This window comes from Eurytemora carolleeae, unplaced genomic scaffold, assembly GCF_000591075.1.
Source record: "Eurytemora carolleeae unplaced genomic scaffold, Eaff_2.0 scaffold92, whole genome shotgun sequence".
NCBI classification, from domain to species: Eukaryota; Metazoa; Arthropoda; class Copepoda; order Calanoida; family Temoridae; genus Eurytemora; species Eurytemora carolleeae.
In genome coordinates, this window is record NW_019396280.1 from 334359 (window position 1) to 350686 (window position 16328).

A 16328-nucleotide genomic window follows, 5' to 3' on the forward strand; every position below is an offset into this window, starting at 1 on the left:
AGATCTCGCTACATAAATCTCATTCGACCTTATGATCAGACAAAGTTTTTTAAAGGATACATATTGATATGATAGTTTGGACATACCGACAGTATGTAATTTTCTGGCTGGGGTTTTATACAGTACATTGGGTTCTAGCAGACAGTGGACCTTGGACAAGCTGCTCTTGCATACTTCCTTTCTTATTTAACCAAACAGCTATACTCCACTGAATTTTAGACATAGAGAATAGAATATATATTAGAGGAGTATGGCGCCAAATGTGTGCCTACTTGTTGTCAGTAGGGGGGCGTCATCCCCCACCCCTCCAGTCTGTTTATGGGTAACATCCCAGTAATAACTTTTAACGCCGAAATACTAGTTTCAAATCCTATGATTTCTAAAATTCAAAATTACAAAATCGATAACATTTTAAAACGATTTAATATTTCTGTCAATTTTGAAGAAAAAAGGGAAGACCACATTATGGAATGCTCAGTTTTATACACTCCAGCTTAGTCATTCATTAATTATTGAAAATTAAAGATCATTTTAATTTTGCCAATCTGAAAAATGTAAAAAAAATCAGAATGTCGTCTATGTTCTAATTTTTTTTTACAAAACATATTCCAAAAAAGGCCAAATTCTTCATTTAAAAAATGTTGTTTATAAATATTGAAAACACCAATGAACGATTCTTGGTACATACCGACAGTTTGGACATACCGACAGTTTGGACATATACTCAAACAAAAAGAGAGATTGAGATTATCTATATAGACCCAAAAAACGAACCTGAGAAATCTCATATATCATTCAATTTCTTAGATATTGGATTTTCTAAACTCACTTTTAGGATGTTTTTCTTTTTTTACAATGTTTAACATAAATTTCAAAATGGAACATCCAACATTCAGCGAAGAAACACATAACAGACATAACACACATATTGCTCAGGTTTAGTGAAACAAAATTAAATTTTAGGTAAAACTAAAAGATCGATTAATTAAACACAGAAGAAGAGGTGTATTTATTGGTGTTTTAGACTGGTAACTTAGGTTCACTTACTACCTTAAAGGTACTGTCGCCATAAATTCAAGTGAACCTCCAGTTAAAAGAGGAAAGAATACTCTGTGTGTTTATCTGACCCACAATGGAAGAAATCATGGGTTTTTTACTGAAAAAGTGATAAATTTTGACAATTTCTTTCTCTTTGCATCTGCTGCATAAATCCCAAGTCACTTTTGTGATATTTTCTAAATGGACATTGTTTTAATCATGCCCCTCTTCAAATAGGCACTACTGTAGTAAACACCTACTCCATAACAAGTTATCGAATGTAGCCATCCAGGTCCAATCCGTCCGTTATACAACTCCACCAGGACTGAATCCCAGGTTCTAAATGCAACACAAGGACACAAGCGTAACTAATCGAAATCCAGCTACTAAAACCATACTCAACCAGGACTGAATCCCAGACTCTTAATGCCACACAAGGGCACAAGTGTAGCTTATCAAATCAGTTTGCTGCTGCTCTAAATGCCACACAGGGGCACAAGCCTAGCTATTAGTAAGCTATGTATATAGATCCCAATTAATAGGGATGACCTGCTCTAAATGTCTCACAAGGACACAAGCCGAGCTATCAAAATAGCTATATGTCAATCTCAAATGATGGGTACGATCTGCACTATATGTCTCACAAGGACACATGCCTAGCTATACAAAAAGCTATATGTCGATCCCAAATGATGGGGACGATCCGGTCTAAATGCGACGTTATTACAATTGGAGTTGACGTAGTTACAATTCCTATGATGTTATCTATATCACACGATGAAGACCATTGAATTACATATTTATCGCACAGTCAAAGTTTAAGATGCATGTTTAAAGGATTAGGGATAATAGATATAACACAGTTAAGCTATCTCCACACATGTTTTATAGCATAATTCAAGTATGTTACATGTCATGTTAAGTATTAAATTGAAACACATTTTCAATGAAACATGTCACTATGTCTAAGTTTACAACATTAAATCATTAATAATGTACAACGAACAGCAAGTTTACAGAATATCATGCTTACACGATTTTTACTGCACTACATGTATAGGAGAGAATATACAAGATTATTATTAACAAACTTTTTTGACATTTTTTTCTTGTTGATAACTATCTATCTCTTCATTACATGAGAGGCAAAAGAGATGCAATATATGTATTGAATCCTTGTTGTCTTACGTGAATGAAGAGATGTGTAATTTTTTCAACTTTGAAACAAATTTTATGGAGGTTTTTGCACTTTAAACGAAATATAACACTTTAATTTACGTAAAAATCAACCTTATTCTGTATTAAAGACTGTAAAATCTATTTAGTTTTGTAACACACAAATCTAATTCATGTTTTCGGAGAAGTAAATCCGCAATTTCTTGGCAGAAAATTTCGCAATCAATTAGATTGCACCCCTAGGGTTGCAATCTAACATTGGATTCAATAGTGCCATAATTTTGTTGAAAAGTTGTAAAAAATCCATTATTTGACTTGTCAGGTGCGGAAACTAGGTTTGAAGCTAATAATACCAGAGACTTCTCCTGAACATTCGACATTTGCTGAGTTTGGTAAGAATGCAGTTACTCCTGAGCTGAAAACTTTAGAATGGATAACCTTAAATCCCAACTACTTAATCCGAATATCCACTGTGGAAACTTTTAATTTTAGTCCTTAATCCACTCTTTTTCTCTCTCTTTGGATACCCGTACATTATTTTCTCAAATGAAAGTGCAGGAATATAGATCGTAAATTGTATTGACCAATGATAGCCTTAATAATAAATTCTATCCCATGAGAGAAATCCGCAATTTCTAACAAATAAAGAATTTGTTGTCGGCCATTTTGTAAATTAATCGGTGAAGAAAAATATTTCATATAAATGGGTGAGAAATTAAGTGAAGGCCCTTCCAGTCAAGAAAACAAACCAATCTGAGATGGAATTTAAAGAATTTGAGCCGAAGTTTAAATCCGCCAAAACCCGGGTTAAATTAAGCGCCGGCTTAAACCTTGAAACATTTGTTACAATTTTAAGTGGGACCAACCATATTTAAACAGCGGCTTAAATTTAAACCGCCGCTCAAATTCTTTAAATTCGGCCACTGAGGAATTTAAAGAATTTGAGCCGAAGTTTAAATCCGCCAAAACCCGGGTTAAATTAAGCGCCGGCTTAAATCTTGAAACATTTGTTACAATTTTAAGTGGAACCAACCATATTTAAACCGCGGCTTGAATTTAAACCGCCGCTCAAATTCTTTAAATTCGGCCACTGGTATTCTTAGAATCCAATTTGTTGATCTAAATATTTAATCTCAAGACTAACATAATTTCGAGACTATGTTAGTCTCGAGATTAGCAAAAACAGAGGATTAAGCATTAATCCTGATATCCACCATTCTAAAGTTCCCAGAGCTGAAAACTTTAGAATGGTGGATATCGAGATTAATGTTTGATCCTCTTTTTTTGGTAATCTCAAGATTAACATAATCTTGCAAGATTATCTTAAAAGTGTATGAAAAACGATAAAATTCTAATTAATATTTAATCATCTGAGAAACTGTAGCAGCCAATCAGAGTCAGGATTAAAGTTTATCCATTCTAAAGTTCCCAAGATGGGAACTTTTGAATGGGATATCCTTAATCCCGATCGGATAATTAATCTGGAGATTAAAAATGAGTGGAGAACAAGCAATATTTAATCTGCAGATTAAGAAAAAGAGTGGATTAAGCCTTAATCCCGATATCCACCATTCTAAAGTTTTCAGCTCAGCTCAGCTCTGATCTGGTGGGTATCGGGACTAATTTTTGATCCACTCCTTTTCTTAATCTCGAGATTAAATAATGCCTGCTCTCCTCTTGTTATTAATATCCATATTAATAAACTGATCGGGATTAAGGATATCCCATTCTAAATTTTTCAGCTCTGGTCAAATTAAGTTTGTTTCTAGTCTAAAATCACAAGAACCATATCCGTTTTTAAATTAAGTAATTTTTGACATTACTATTTACGCACAACAAATTTGACCACAGTGCTAATTTTATCCCTGTTAATTATCTCAAGCTTCCTTAACCTAAACTGTGAACGAATTTAAAAGATTTGAAAAGAAGCAACACTTTTTTTAAAGTTAAATTCAAGATTCAAGGAAAATACAAGAATACTTGAAATATATAAAATATCTTGTATTGTGACCATTAACAGTTTAAGAAATCCAGAAGTGGAATTTAAAGAATTTGAGACGCGGCTGAAATATGGTTGGTTCCACTTAAATTGCGTTCAATGTTTCAAGATTTAAGCCGGCGCTCAATTGAAACCAGTTTTTGGTGGATTTGAGACGCGGCCCAAATGATTTTAATTCGGACTGCTGCTGTAAACTTGTTACTTTCTTTGACAAATCATTTTATATAACACTTAAAAATTTGTTTAAAAGAAAAAAATCCAGGTTCAACTTGCTGATCATTTATATCTTAAGAGTTTCAGGTCGTCATTACAGGCTCCTTTGTGGGTAACCATATATTTCTCAAATTTGGATGCGTGCAAAGAAAAACATTAAAGTTTCTTCAGGAAATTCCGATAAGATTTTAAAATCTTATTTTATTTTAAGCTACGCTTACAATTCTTTAACCTTCAAGCTGTTAAGAGGACATTGTTGTATGGTATTCTAAAAAATGAGTATAGTAAAGTACCCCACCTTTAATTAATGAAAAATTGTGTGTTTTAGTCTATTATAATTATATTTTATCATTAATAAAATTACCAACATCGCAAACAGTGTACTTTGCATTGTCCCCGTAAAAAACAGTTTGTTCTTACATAATCAGTTATATTCTTCAAACAATCAGCAACTAGAAGCAATATATTCAGTAAACGAGAAGAAACCAGTGTTTTGACTAATTATTATATATAGGGTGTTCGATAGGTCGATCTTTCTTATGCCTAAAACAACACTCAGAATTCTTTTATCCTGCAAATTGGCTTTTAACCAAACATGCATCACAACTCCATACCTTGGCTTAATGATCTTCATCTTTGGAAAGAGGGTGGTGTGGTCAACGTGGTGGGGCTATACCTATATTCAGACCCATCAATATTTTTAGAATCAACGTATTCAGTTAACAGCAAAAAATCTCTCTGAAAACATTTTTTTAATCCCTAGATCAAGCAGTTATCTAAATCTCCTTGTGACAAATCAGCAAAAATAGCTTAAATTGAAGGAGCAAGTAACAATCTCTTAGATTTTAAAGTTGTCACAGTGGATATCGAGATCAAGTGGTAGTTGTAGATAAGCGATATTTAACACAAAAGTTTTGATCTCTGGTTACTTTGTTTAGAACCCCGTCATGGCTCTGTGACAGCACCTGTACGTTCAGCTGAAAATGATGGCCGCAGAACTTTCTCTTTTGGTGCAGTCGCAATGCCGGGGCGCATGACAAGAAAAATTACGCGGCAAATGACGATCTCCGGAGATTCTGCGTATTCCACAGGTAAACTTGAAGGGACTGTAGACAAGGTGCCTTGAAAGTACCGTGAAACCTTTGTCTCAGCAAAAATGATTATTTACCGGAGAATTGGTAATTTTCAATTGTGATTAATTAGAAAAGTTACTTTTAGATTTAAAATATTGTCTCAGAATTTTGTGGGGCTATTTGATAGCCAATATACTTTCTGATTCAAAAATCAACATTGCTCAAAGCTTTTCTCAAAACCTTAAAATTTTCACAGTTTAAATAAAGAAAAATATTCTTGAGGATTTTTATGAATATGTACATTGTACATATTTATTTAATAATTACAGGTGGGGTAAACTCAAGACTGATGAGAGCAATTTCAAGAACATTTACATTAGGATCTATGACAGATGGTTCTAGTTCTACAATACAGGTATCTTCATCTTCATTTTCATTTTCTCCTCATCTTCATTTACATCTTCATCTTTACTTCATCTTCATCTTCATCTTCATCTTCATCTTCATCTTCATCTTCATCTTCNTACATTCTGTTCCGTTCTGTTACATTCTGTTCCGTTCTGTTACATTCTGTTCCGTTCTGTTACATTCTGTTCCGTTCTGTTACATTCTGTTCCGTTCTGTTACATTCTGTTCCGTTCTGTTACATTCTGTTCCGTTCTGTTACATTCTGTTCCGTTCTGTTACATTCTGTTCCGTTCTGTTACATTCTGTTCCGTTCTGTTACATTCTGTTCCGTTCTGTTACATTCTGTTCCGTTCTGTTACATTCTGTTCCGTTCTGTTACATTCTGTTCCGTTCTGTTACATTCTGTTCCGTTCTGTTACATTCTGTTCTGTTCTGTTACATTCTGTTCCGTGCTTGATTAAGAACAGTTCCAGCTGTTCGTTCTTGGTGGATACTCGTTAATGACAGATAACGTTAACGATTTTGATTGTTCCTAGTTTAGAACAAAGGGTTTCAGCAAAAATATTCTGCTATTTTTAAGGATTGATGCATTGGCCCCTATCTCCTGAACTACAAATCTTTCAGATTAAAGAATTGTTCAATAACTCCATATTGTTTAGATTGAGGAGTGGCGGCCGATTTTTGACAAGTTTGATCTTGAAGCGGACGGGAGACATGATGGACGAATTCCAGTTTCTAGATTTCAGGCAATCCTGGAGGGAGATCCCATATGGAAGGTATTATATCTATATAATAATTCTCTACGCTCATGTATATATATTTGTATATTTTTATATGTTAGTTATAGCTGGCCAAATGGGTGGACCAAATTGGCTGACATTCTTTAAAAAAAACCCTTGATTACTCTAGGGGTAACATAGGCTAAAAAAAATGATTTTTTTCCACGGACAACGCCGGGCCCTTCAGCCAGTTCGTTTTAAAAGTAAGGCAGGGGCAGGCAATTTTTAGAGACTGTTACTATGTTTTTTGTCTTTTTTAATAATTTTTTTCATCATTAATATCATTGTGAATAAATTGTTTAGGAATCTGTTCCACAAACTTTAAAGGATCCACGGACAACGCCGGGCCCTTCAGCCAGTTCGTTTTAAAAGTAAGGCAGGGGCAGGCAATTTTTAGAGATTGTTACTATGTTTTTTGTCTTTTGTAATAATTTTTTTCATCATTAATATCATTGTGAATAAATTGTTTAGGAATCTGTTCCACAAACTTTAAAGGATAGAATCATCAAGGTCAGACAAAAAAAAATAAAAAAGGTAAATTTTTTAGATTTCTTCATGCATTTATTTGATTTAGGAAGTAGATATAAACCAAGACGGGGTAATAGATTATGAAGAATTCTTGCTTTTAGGCAACATACTCTGATATTTTTATTTAACGAAATAAATATCGTAATAGTTGTTCGATTGAACATGTTTTACAAAAAAAAAGATTATATTTAGACCTCGCCGGAATAAAAATCAACAAAAATAAAAAATTAAAGTTGACCGCCTTTAGACCAACATTAAAATGACCCATGATGACCCTTTGAATTATACAAAAAAAATTGTCAAAAGAATTAAAATAAAAGATAAAATAATAATTTTTGAATTCAATGTACAAACAAGTATGTAATTGAGATGTGAGATTAGTTTTACAAGCTTTAATTAGGATTTTGTTGTCACTTGTATCACACAAAAAGTATATACGAAAAGAAAAAAAAATATCAGAATTGTACCAGTCCGCGGCAAACATCTGGGTTTGGGCACACGAAGACGACGGGCCTTTCGTCAGCTGCTGCGGGAAACCGTGGAGTTTATTATACCGTACAAATATACATATCAGGTAATCAATCAATCAATCGCCTTATCAATCAATAAGTGTTTAAATCAATCTAATCGTTTTCCATTGTCATTTCTGTTTTTGGATTTTGATCTAATGCATTTACTTTGGTGTAGAAAAACTGCTTTTATCACTCTAACGTTCAGACATGTTTTTAACCATTCACTTGTTTGGCCAACACCATAACTCTCGAACCTGGTTAACCTTCAAACATTTTATTTGGAAATCTGTCACTCGAACTCAAAATGATTAAAGAGCATTTTACAAAACAAAAATATTCTTTTTATTCTTCATTTTTGATTAAAGTAAATTATCTATTTATTCAGCCGATTACTGCAAATAAAGGTATTGATTAAGCTAATTTGTTTATTTCAATATTTTTTTGTTTTGAATTTTTTAGAATGAATATAAGTGTTCTCCTCCTCCCTTGTTTATGCTGTGCCTTAGCTTCCTACAAACAGGGAACCATTCATTCGTTTATTCACCTATACATCCTAATCAACTTTGCTTGCACTCATTCATCCATTCTACATACTTTCATCCTTTGTTAATTCATTCAAAATTCATTCGTTCGTTCATTTATTCGTTCACCCATTAATTATTTATTTCTGAATCGCTATGAATGGTTTATTTAGTTATATTCATTTACAATAGTTATCAAGAAATTGGAGATATAGGTATTCATTTAAAATCATATTATTATTGATAGGTTTATATGAGCCTGTTCCTTATTGCTCTCATCTAATTTATAATCCAAACCAAAGAATTCAAATATGGAGGTAGATAATAAAATTCATATGTGGAAAAAATTACAATTTTTTCAAATCATTTTCATGTTTTAAATAATTTCTTATTTGTTTAGATTTTTATCCTACAGTTTAATTCATTCTGGCCTCTTCCATGTTAGGAAAATTACTCAATTAATCAATAACGTATAAGTAGATAATTTTCAATTTAATCAATATTTTAGTCTTTATTGCAAGTGAAACCAAGTAAAGTGAAACCAGAGTTTATAAGTTTTGGGTTTTAATTGTTCAGTGTTCTTTAGTTTTCAGTGTTTCAAAAGTCCAAAACTGAAATTTTTTTATTTTAATTGATTTATTGATTTTGCAGTTTTAATGTTGTTATTCAACTTATGCTTGGGGTCCCTTTAGAGGTAAGAGAGTAAATAGATCTAGAAAATGCAGTACAACAGAAAATGAAAATTATACAGTTACTAGGTTTATAGGGCGCTTCGCGCCCTTCTTCTATTTAAATTATGAACATGTTCTTTTTGTTTAAATTTTAAAACAAAGAAGAAAAAATTTTGCGGATTTTAAAAAAAATTCTCGGATTTTCAAGAATTTAAATTTTTTACAAAATTAAAAACCTTTAAGCACATTTTTTTAAAATTTTAAAATTTTTATCATTCATAAACCTTCCCTGTGGTCACGTGATGTCCCACAAAAAAGTTGGGCCCGATCGGTTCAGCCGTTTTGACGTTTATTGGATACAAACAAACAAACAAACACCCAAACGCCCAGACAAGCCAAATTTATATGAAGATTTGGATTTTACAAAACAAAGTATCAGAACTACTGCTGGGCATCGTTTTGAGAAACGTTTTTAAACATCAAGATTATTGGAGTTTTAAGGGCTCTACAAAAATTATGCAAAAATTAACTGGCCATAGATATCAGGAAACCCGTGTTTCAAAACGATCCCCTTCTCTAATTCCAACTATCTTGAAGTACCAAACCAAACTCTAGGCTGGTAAAAGTTATACAGTTTACACTATAAACTTACACACTACAGACTGCAAAAGGGGACAGTGCTGGAAAATAATCATTCCCTTCTAGTGAGATAAATTTAAATGTTCTAAATAAGCAATTTACTCCATACATGTGAAATTATATATCCCTAGATGGTAAACGGATGGTGGAGAGTAGCTGTTGTTTATATCTCTGGTGTACTAGCAGGTACAGTAAAGTACAGACCCAAACCCAAATTTTAGTTTACAAAAATGTGTACGGCAATTTCTTGGATGCATTTTAACCAAACCAAACCTAAGCAGCATTTAGTTTGTTTTCATTTCCCTCAGAACAATTTATTTTGCTATCAAAAATTTGGGACATCTTGTGGCTGAACAGAACCCTGTGTGCAATGACACAGCAGTACACCCAACTTGGAAAAAAAGAAAATAATAGATTGTTTTCTCTTAAAATCATATATTTCCTCCAATACCACCTTACATGACGACACATTGGGAAAATATGCCCCAAGAAAATGTATACACCAGTAATATTGTTATCATTATTATTACTATATTAGTTTAATCATCATTATCATTATCTCAGTATCATTATAGTCAAAATTTTTTTCATGATCGTTAGATACCATTACATTATTGCCATTATTCTATCTATATATCTACATATCTATCTATCTATATATATATATATTAGATATACCTGGCAAAACTGAAAACTGAAGATCAGCTAAAAAGAAGATACAACTCAGAGAAACAATACAATGCTCTTTTTAGAATTTTGTTAAAAATTTTTAATTTAAAATAAATTATTAAAAAAAAAGATTTGGGGCAAGAGGGTTTATGGTGTATCTTCATTATGAGTCTATACAAGATAGTCAAGAATTAAAATTTTATGGAATAAAAAAACCTGGAGATAGAAACTTGAGGGAAATGTCACTGGAAATTAAGTCTTGTGTTTTGGTTTCCTGCGACTTGTCCCCTAAAGTATTTACAAACAGGAGCACTGCATGCAGTTTCTGTGATAATTGTGAACAAACCACCGTTTACAGCTCTCAGTTAGTTTATATTCCTCCCAGAATTGTAAAAAAATATTTGCAAGCAAAGATCTGGATCCAGATCCAAGGAATATCCACCTGGAACCCCCAAATATTCCAGTTTCTGTGGAGGAATTCAAAATATCATGACTTTATGGAACCTTTTCTTCTAGGCTCGTTATGGACGAGTATTATCAAACCAGGAGTATTCTTGTCTGGAGGAAGTGGCGGGGTATACGCCCTAATCATGTCCCACCTAGCGACAGTTATTATGAACTACAGGTAACTATCTTTTTATCNTTGTATATAAATATATTGTAAGAAAACCGACTCGTTGAATATTTGAGAAACTCAGTGCATTGCTTTATTGATTTTTATTCATATACAATAATATATCTATCTTTCTATTTATCTAGGGAGATGCCACACCCATTATTACGTGTTGGAATTATTCTAGTTGTAGCTCTAACCGATATTCTGGTTTATCTTTATGATACAGGTAGACTAGACCAGGCTAGACCAGACAAGACCAGACCAGACTAGACTAGGCTAGACCAGACCAGACCAGACCAGACTAGGCTAGACCAGACCAGTCTATACCAGACAAGATTATCCAGACATGACTAGACCAGACAGAAAAGACCAGACCAGGCACGACCAGACAATACCAAATCAGACCAGACCAGACCAAACCAGACCAGACCAGACCAGACCAAACCAAACCAGACCAGACCAGACCAGACAATTTAGACCAGACCAGATCAGACCAGACCAAACCAGACCAATTAGAACCAAACCACCCTTTCCAGATAAAATTTAAAAACTCTAGAACTTTTTTCTAGTTATACTTGGAGAGCCTGGAAAGCCTATCTCTTATCCAGCTCATGTAGCAGGGGCCATAGCAGGTATATAATTTATTACAGACTCTATAGCAGCGCAGGTACGATATGTTTAAGCTATAGCAATTAGAATATATTGCAGTGCAGGGGCTGTAGCAGTTAGGATGTATTTCAGGGGCTGTCGCAGGTACATTATATATTACATGGAATGAACAGTAGGTACAAAATATTTTATTTTGGCTTTATCAGGTAGGATATATTCCAGGGGCTACAGTAGTTAAGATATATTGCAGAGGCTATATAAGAGGTAGGAGGATATATTGGAGGGGTTTATATAGCAGGTATGATATTTTGTGGGGGCTATAACAGCTAGAATATATTGCAGGGCCTATAGCAGTTACATAAAATATCGCAGGGGCTATATGGCGAATACAGAATAGATTGCAGGGACTATATAGCGGATACAGAATGTATTGCAGGGGCTATACGGCGGATACAGAATATATATTGCAGGGGCTGTTCGGCGGATATAGGATATATTGCAGGGACTATATAGCGGATACAGAATAAATTGCAGGGAAATGTAGAGAAGACAGATAAAGGAAAATACTAAAATTTCTTTTAGAATTAATAATTCTAGCTTTTAATAATTAGGACTGTTTTCTGGTGTTCTGTGTTTAAAAAATCTATCATGGGAATTTTTTCAAAGGTAAAATAATTTGATTCTCAATTTATTAATCCAAATATTAAAAAAATAAAGTTTTTAAAATATGTTTATTTTTATTTCTATTTTTATTATTAACATGGTATGGTTAATAGAATATTATCATTATTATTTTTACAGTGGAAACAAAATGAGTTTCGATACACTTTTTTTTGCATCATTTAGCTAGTTCTTTAACCTTAGCTAGTACTGTCTACCCAAAACTTAATTTGTTTTCTCTTAAAATCATATATTTCCTCCAATACCACCTTACATGACGACACATTGGGAAAATATGCCCCAAGAAAATGTATACACCAGTAATATTGTTATCATTATTATTACTATATTAGTTTAATCATCATTATCATTATCTCAGTATCATTATAGTCAAAATTTTTTTCATGATCGTTAGATACCATTACATTATTGCCACTATTCTATCTATATATCTACATATCTATCTATCTATCCAACTCACTATCTATCCATTTATCTAACTTACTATCTATCTACAGTCATGACCAGAAAACTCTGGAATCAGATATCGACCTTTAGACTCCAGTTTTGACTTTAAATATTCCAATGAACATAAAGCACAGCAGTTTTGCGGTGTAAACAGACCCATTTCATTTAATAAGTGCGTTAATAACTTACAAGTAAAGCTATTTGCTTTGTAACAACGTCAAATTGACTTAAGTAGGTCTGAAAAACCGTCTTCTTAATCTAATGTTTTCTGGTTAGCACTGTCTCTATTTATCTATCTATCTAACCCACTATCTATCTATGTATCTATCTATCTAACTCACTATCTATCTATCTATATATATATATATTTATCTATCTATTTAGGGTTGCCTGGTGGATATGCCTGGTACTAAGTATAGTGCTAAGTCTGATAGCTCTAGTGTGGAATATGGCGGATCAATCTCATTTTGTTAAACTTACAATTTCGTTTAATTGCTCAAATAATAAAGTAATTATTTAACATCTTTATCTATTTTGTATGTTTATATCTAGAGGATGATTTTTTTATCGTTAAAGGGAGTGTTCGCGAAAAATGAAAGGGGGTATAGGCTTAATGCGATAAAAAAGAGCTTTTGATCGCTACTAATCTTACTTCTATCTGTTGCGTCTATAAGGAGAAAATTGATAAAGACGTCTCATACCGAAGAGCGTAGCGCCCATACAAATTGAGGAAGTCGGAACATACGAATTAGACCGTAAAAAAATCAAATTAATATCAAACAAATCATTCAGATAAAAAATTAAAAAAAGATAGATATTCACATTCACAAAGAATTTAGAATTGATAAATTGCGACTATGTATAAAGTAATGGAATCTAAAATCAACTTTATATTATTCGAGGTAATTTAGGAATATAAGTTACGCAGACGAGTTATAGGAGTCGAATAGAGTTGGGAGTCGAATCGAAGGAAGATAGACTAAAAATATTGTAGCATAGACTCGAAGCAAGGGCTGGCCTGTTCAAAAAGATGATTCGGAGATCAATTATGAGAACATTTATGAATTGAGCTTGAATGAATGCATCAGTATCAATAATAATTTGCTAAATCAATTGAGACAATTGTTGAAATGAAAATATACATTTGATTTATACCCATTATTGAAACCAAGATTCTGAATTAATATCAAAAATATTCTTTAATTTTGTTAGTTCTAGGCTTTAAGGGGGCTTCGCGCCAGCTTTCCTATTAAAAAGTTTAGCTTTGAGCTCTGAACGTCGCAATTTGAAATCTTTTTCAAATTTTCGCGGATTTGTCATGGTTTTAATTGTGCATTTTCAATCATAATTAATTTCGTTATTTTTTCAGGACAATGTTTTCTTTTAATTTTACCAGCCGTAAACCTACCTAATTTATAAAGATGAACTGGAAGTAGATTAAATTATCTTCATATAATAGCACAAGTTCACAACTAACTAAAACTAATCAATACTAATACAGATACAGTTTATGGTAACCAGTGAAATTGAGTATAGCGTAAACAGGTCATACAGCAGCTGAAATAAAAAATGAAAAAATTGAACGTTAAATTACAGCAGTAGGATATAAATTAGAAATAGGCTTTTCAAACTATGAATTCTGTTATATCAAACAGTGGAGACCTGTCCCCGACCAAAATAATTAACGCAATTATGTCGCCGGGGACTAGATCTGTGATTGGCGGTCTGGCAATAACGTCGGATGTCCGTTGTAAATTGTTAATTTCACAATCTAAGTGAAAATAAACAAAGAGTACAAATCGTAAGACCTCACTTTATTATTGATTTAGTATAGTCACTTCAATTTTGGTGTGTGGGTGTAGGACATCCCTAAAAGCATGATTTGATTTGATTTAAAGTGAATGAAATGAAATAAAATAAAGATAAACTATTCGTCAATGTATGTTCCTCATTTTTGTAAATATAATCTAGATTTAAAAATCGAATCCCTTGAATTAAATTTAAAATGTTCGACCTATAGTTGTTATAGATTCAGATTGAAGAAGAGTAGACAGTTAGTAAGAACAAAACAACCTTTTCAATTTTCTAGCTTTGATTAAAGCTAGCAAACAGGGGAGAATATTATGAGGGGGGGGGCTCTAAGAAATATTGTTTATGTGCAGTCGGTATACACTTTGTCACTAAGTAAGATAAGAAGATAAAAGATTTTAAACAATCAAATGCTAACAAAGAAATTGGAGAATAAAATAAAATGATTAATATCACGAAACTACAGTACATCCATTACAATTAACTGAATAGCTAAGCACTGCCAATATACGCATGTTATTTAATTTGTTAAATAAGATAACAAAACTTAAATAGATGATTTGCTGTTTCCAGAATGTGCAATACCCCAATAATAGAATGAGGAACACAACTAAGCCTATCTTACCGCTCATTTGAGTACTATTGGAGACTCCCTTTCGTTGGAGACACCCATATTTTCATTGGAGATCCCATATTTTCATTCGAGACCCCATATTTTCATTGGATACCCCCAGATTTTGATGGGAGACCCACAGATTTTCGATGGAGACCCCCAAATTTTCGTTGGAGATCCCCAGATTCTCGTTGGAGACCCCCAAATTTTATTGTAGACCCCCGGAATTTCATTTGAGACCCCTATATCTTTATTGGGAACCCTTAATTTGGTTGTCTCCAACAAAAATATGAGGGTCTCCAACAAAATATGGGGTCCCCAATGGAAATATGGGCGTCTTTAACAAAAATATGGGGTTCTCCAACGAAAATATGGTGGTCTCCAACAAAAATATGGGGGTCTCTAAAAAAGGGTCGTCTCCAATAGTACTCCAATTATGATTTCTTCTCAAACTCCATTTGGAGCATGCTTAACTATATTACAGTTAACATAGTTTTCATGTGCTGCTTTTATTATTCATGGTTCTCCACCTCCCCCAAACAAAACTTTATTTACTTTAGCTTTTTTTGTTTATTTATATTATTTAATTGCAGTTAAAAAGTAATTAAAAGCCTCTACGTAGTGATATTAGTTTAAAAAATTCTAGATTATGTAGGAAAGTAAGATAAGACATAGCATATAAAAACATAGTAGATAAAGGCTTCAAACAATCATAAATACAGCATGAGAGTAATAACAGGAGCTTTGCTCCTGACTGGTGTTGCTTTGGCAGAACCTCTGTTTAATATTAAAGTTCAAGATTTGAAATCAGGAAACCTAGACTGGAATAAGTTCAAAGCAGCATTGGCTACTGATGGAGCCTTCTCCGTAACAGGGCTCTCTTCAGAGTACTTGAACGCTGTTCAAGCACTTTCAGATGTTGCTCCAAACTGTTTCAAGTCCCAAAGGCTTCCCAAAATCATTCTTGCTGATGGTTCTGTTCGATCTACATATGCCACCAATATTGAGAATGCATACCCAGATTGTATCCTTGAAGCTGGGTCTATTATTAATCAAGAGTTTTCTGACGTCTTTAACATTGTAGCTGGAATTCTAGAGCAGGCTGTTGGCGCAGAACGTCTGAGCTATAAGGAAAATGAGGATGGAGAGGAAAGGATGTTTAGTTCTCTACAGTATAAGGATCATATTCATGTTTATGAGAGTGTTGACTCAAAACAAAATGAAGATTTATCCTTATCTTTCCACACAGATAGTGGAGTTCTTCTAATGCTTACACCGGCTCCTGAGGTACCTCTCATAGTACAAAACATCCACAATGAACTTATCG

The 16328-nt window shown here is 33.2% G+C and overlaps 1 protein-coding gene across 1 annotated transcript; it reads left to right on the forward strand.

Annotated features, from left to right (window-relative positions):
* Positions 1-885: 885 nt before the first annotated feature.
* LOC111700063 (protein rhomboid) lies at positions 886-13107 on the forward strand. Its single transcript, XM_023470880.1, has 19 exons — positions 886-936; positions 2537-2606; positions 5365-5517; positions 5829-5914; positions 6567-6683; positions 7158-7196; positions 7261-7315; positions 7685-7788; positions 8186-8246; positions 8421-8462; positions 8495-8564; positions 8648-8692; positions 8899-8941; positions 9689-9743; positions 10743-10851; positions 10986-11068; positions 11412-11474; positions 12063-12117; positions 12964-13107. The coding sequence occupies exons 3-19, from the start codon at positions 5448-5450 to the stop codon at positions 13097-13099; spliced, it is 1233 nt and encodes a 410-aa protein (XP_023326648.1). The 5' UTR covers positions 886-936; positions 2537-2606; positions 5365-5447; the 3' UTR covers positions 13100-13107.
* The last annotated feature ends 3221 nt before the right edge of the window (positions 13108-16328 follow it).